The 3,139-nt window shown below is 45.5% G+C and overlaps 1 protein-coding gene across 1 annotated transcript in view; it reads right to left on the bottom strand.

Moving 5' to 3' along the window:
• Window positions 1–6: 6 nt before the first annotated feature.
• The window catches only part of klf8 (Kruppel like factor 8), a gene marked incomplete at its 5' end in the record, with an annotated part of 15,029 nt that continues 11,896 nt past the window's right edge, over window positions 7–3,139 (bottom strand). The window contains 2 exons of the mRNA XM_031874067.1: window positions 7–1,887; window positions 2,263–2,402. Coding sequence (XP_031729927.1) covers window positions 1,706–1,887; window positions 2,263–2,402 — 322 coding nt within the window. The remainder of the gene's footprint in view (window positions 1,888–2,262; window positions 2,403–3,139) is intronic.

Genomic DNA, 3,139 nt, shown 5'->3' with positions numbered 1-3,139 from the left:
GGTAGAAATGGTAGTGAGGAGAGTGCTTACGTTTCCCCGTGACCCGACACACACAGTGCCCGGTTCTTCTCCCAGAACCACCGACAGACGGCCATGAGACAATATTTAAACCACATTTCCATCATTTCCTTCATTTTCTGTATTATTCTTTCTCTTCTGTTCTTGGCAAACAGTCTAAAAGCTTTAAATCTGCTGGTTTTTAGAATAAAATAAAGCAATGCAGCAGATTTCTGTCTCCAGATTAAAATGTGCCAACACGTAGCACGGTTTAACTTCCTGCTTTGGGTTTGGAAACACTAGAAGTCCTTTCTACAGAGAGCAAGGCTCTCGGCTCTTCGGGGGCCAAAGTGCCGTCGGTCTGTGGTTCTGGTTTGGCCCTCACAGATTGACTTCAGTTATTAAGGCTCGACGGGCAAGAGGTAAAACAACAAGTGCCCGGAACACACACTCGTAAAAATCTTAAATTCTGATCATGTTTGTCTCAAAACATACACACACACACACACACACACACACACACACACACACACTCAGAAAAGCTCCCCTAATTCCCTGCGTGAGAGTTTTTACTTGTAATCTCAAACTATTTGTGTCGTCTTGTCTTTTTCACAGCCTCACAACACAACAGAGGGGTTTTAAAGGATGCCATGTTGTTAAGAGAGACACACCTGGCGGAGGAGGACGGAGGAAAAGAAGACTGAAGGCCATATTTGATAAAACGACGCAAACAAAGCAAATACTGTAATCGAAGAGCGATCGGGAAGGTGTGTGCGAGGGGGGGGGGCACGCAAACAACAATAGTTTGATTGATACAATTAGAACAAAAGTAATCTTTATAAAGTTCACAGTCTTGTAGCTCCCCGGACCAGGGGGAAGGGGGGGGGGGGGGGTCAGCCTCAGACAGGAAATATCTGTTTGACGTCACTTCAGCTGCTGAGAGAAAGGCTCACCACACACACACACACACACACACACACACACACACACGGGGAGCCTTCACCTTCAAGAAACGTCTCCAAAAGTTTTGCTTTGTTTTAGATCCTTTTTTATAAAACAGGAACTTAAGAGTGCTCGCTGGTGGACTGATGGATGGAGAGAACGTCCAACTGAGCACCAGCATTTTTATTTTGGGCTCAGGAGCTCTGGGTCGAGGATTAGAGATGGGAACTGAATTTTAATACTTTTGTTTGGTTTTGGTACCAACCGAAATGTGTCCACAGCACGACCGCGTATCAAACCTTTCGTTGTCTTATTTAACTATTCCTTGATCAGATGGCTCCCGATAGACCGTGTATAGAGGGTTAGGTTTAGATCATGTTGCCACAGTTCCAAGTGAGAAGGGTCGGAGAGAAAGGCAAAGGTCTTGTTCCTGGAGAAGGTTCTTGTGGAGAGATGGGTCCAACAAATCTGTTGGATGGACGGTGATGATGATGATGATGATGTGTTGAAACACACACGGTAAAAATCCCCAAACCTCTACTGCGCACACACACACGCACACACACACAAACACACACATTCCTGATATTCCTGCAGTTTCAAGATGAAGAAGAAGGAGGATGATGAAGGAGGTACGGTGTCCTTTTATATCTGCTGCAGGAGGTGAGGCTATGTGGGGGGGGGGGGGACACTGGTACAAGATGTGCTGTGAGGGATTTGAAGGGGTCAGAGGTTGGCTTGGGAGCGGAGGTTGTTGGGTGAGAGTTCACATCATGACGTGGCGGCGGCGGTGCAGGGAGAGGTGGTCGGACCGGGAGAAGGAGCGGTCGCACTCAGTGCAGCGGAAAGGTTTGATTCCCGTGTGCTTGCGGAAATGCCGGGTGAGCTCGTCGGAGCGGGCGAAGCGCCAGGTGCAGCCCTCCCAGGTGCAGTGGTAGGGTTTCTCTCCTGGAGGAAGCAGGAGACAATGAGACGAGTTAAGGGGAGAGGAAGGGAGGGAGGAAGGGAGGGAGGAGGAACGTTAGGATGCTGGTGGAAACAAAAATGCACGAGTGAAATCTTAACGGAATTTTACAAAACTTTCTGGGTTTATTTATTTTTGACTTTTCCAGGTTTTGCATCACAATACAAACCTTGACTGGATGTTTTCAGGAAAGAAAAATAATACAATGAAATTTGCAAACTGTTAGGTGTTAAATATTTGTAAAACTACTCTACCAGTGGATCCCTTCACTCTCACGTGATGGTTGGTCAGTCAGTAATGAGGGTGAGCTGCTCCTTTAAACCTGTTTTAAACGTGTCTTCCTGTGCCGTCGGTCTCACCTGTGTGTATCCTCCGGTGGGCTTTGAGGTGGGAACTCTTGGTGTAAACCTTTTTACAGCCTTCGTAGTCACACATGTGGATCCGCCTCCTCTTGATGTCTGGAGAATCTGGATCGACGGGCTCCAGGTCCATGACCGACCTGAAGGAGGCAAAAGGGAACAGGAGTGAAGCCGAGAACATGTGAAGACAGAAAGCATCTCTGTGAGCTTTTGGGACAATCACACTTTAATACTTTCATAGCAGTGCAGAAAATAGTTTGAGATGTTTAATTACTAACAACTACATTCAGAAGTTTAGTTTAGTTTAGATAAATGTCTCTTCCGTATATTTACGTTGGTCACAATTAGCTACAAACCAAACTGAAGTGGTCTTTATCAAAAAGGTTTATTCTTATTATGTGTTTATCTGCAAATATTTTCTAATCAGACTTAGTTAAGTCATTTTTTCTTTGCACTTCTTTCCTCCCAGAGTTCATCTTTGTGTCATTGTTTCCGTATTATGTAAATATGCTTTGATTCAATACAATGTCAACCTGTAGTTCAGCATTCATACATTGAAGCAGGTGTAACCGGTCACATGACTGCACTGTGTCTCATCGTTGCACCACAGAACAAACACCACTCCCGTCAGGTGTATTTGAAAGTGACGTTAGGGGGCCACTGGGGGGCGTCAGAGTTACGTTCAACACAACAGCTTCCACTTCAGCATTTCTCTCTCTCTCTTTAATTCCTTCATCTCTCACCCGTTTTTTATTCCCTTCTTTCCTCAAAGCAACAAAGTGAGAAAATCTGAACTAAATCCACCCATTCGTCTCTCTTCATGTCATTCTTCTCTCTCTCTCTCTCTCTCTCTCTCTCTCTCTCTCTCTCTCTCTCT

This window comes from Anarrhichthys ocellatus, unplaced genomic scaffold (assembly GCF_004355925.1).
Source record: "Anarrhichthys ocellatus isolate YVR2014 unplaced genomic scaffold, GSC_Weel_1.0 scaffold78, whole genome shotgun sequence".
NCBI classification, from domain to species: Eukaryota; Metazoa; Chordata; class Actinopteri; order Perciformes; family Anarhichadidae; genus Anarrhichthys; species Anarrhichthys ocellatus.
The sequence above is the reverse complement of the archived record's forward strand: the minus strand, read 5'-3'. Positions and strand labels throughout refer to the sequence as shown.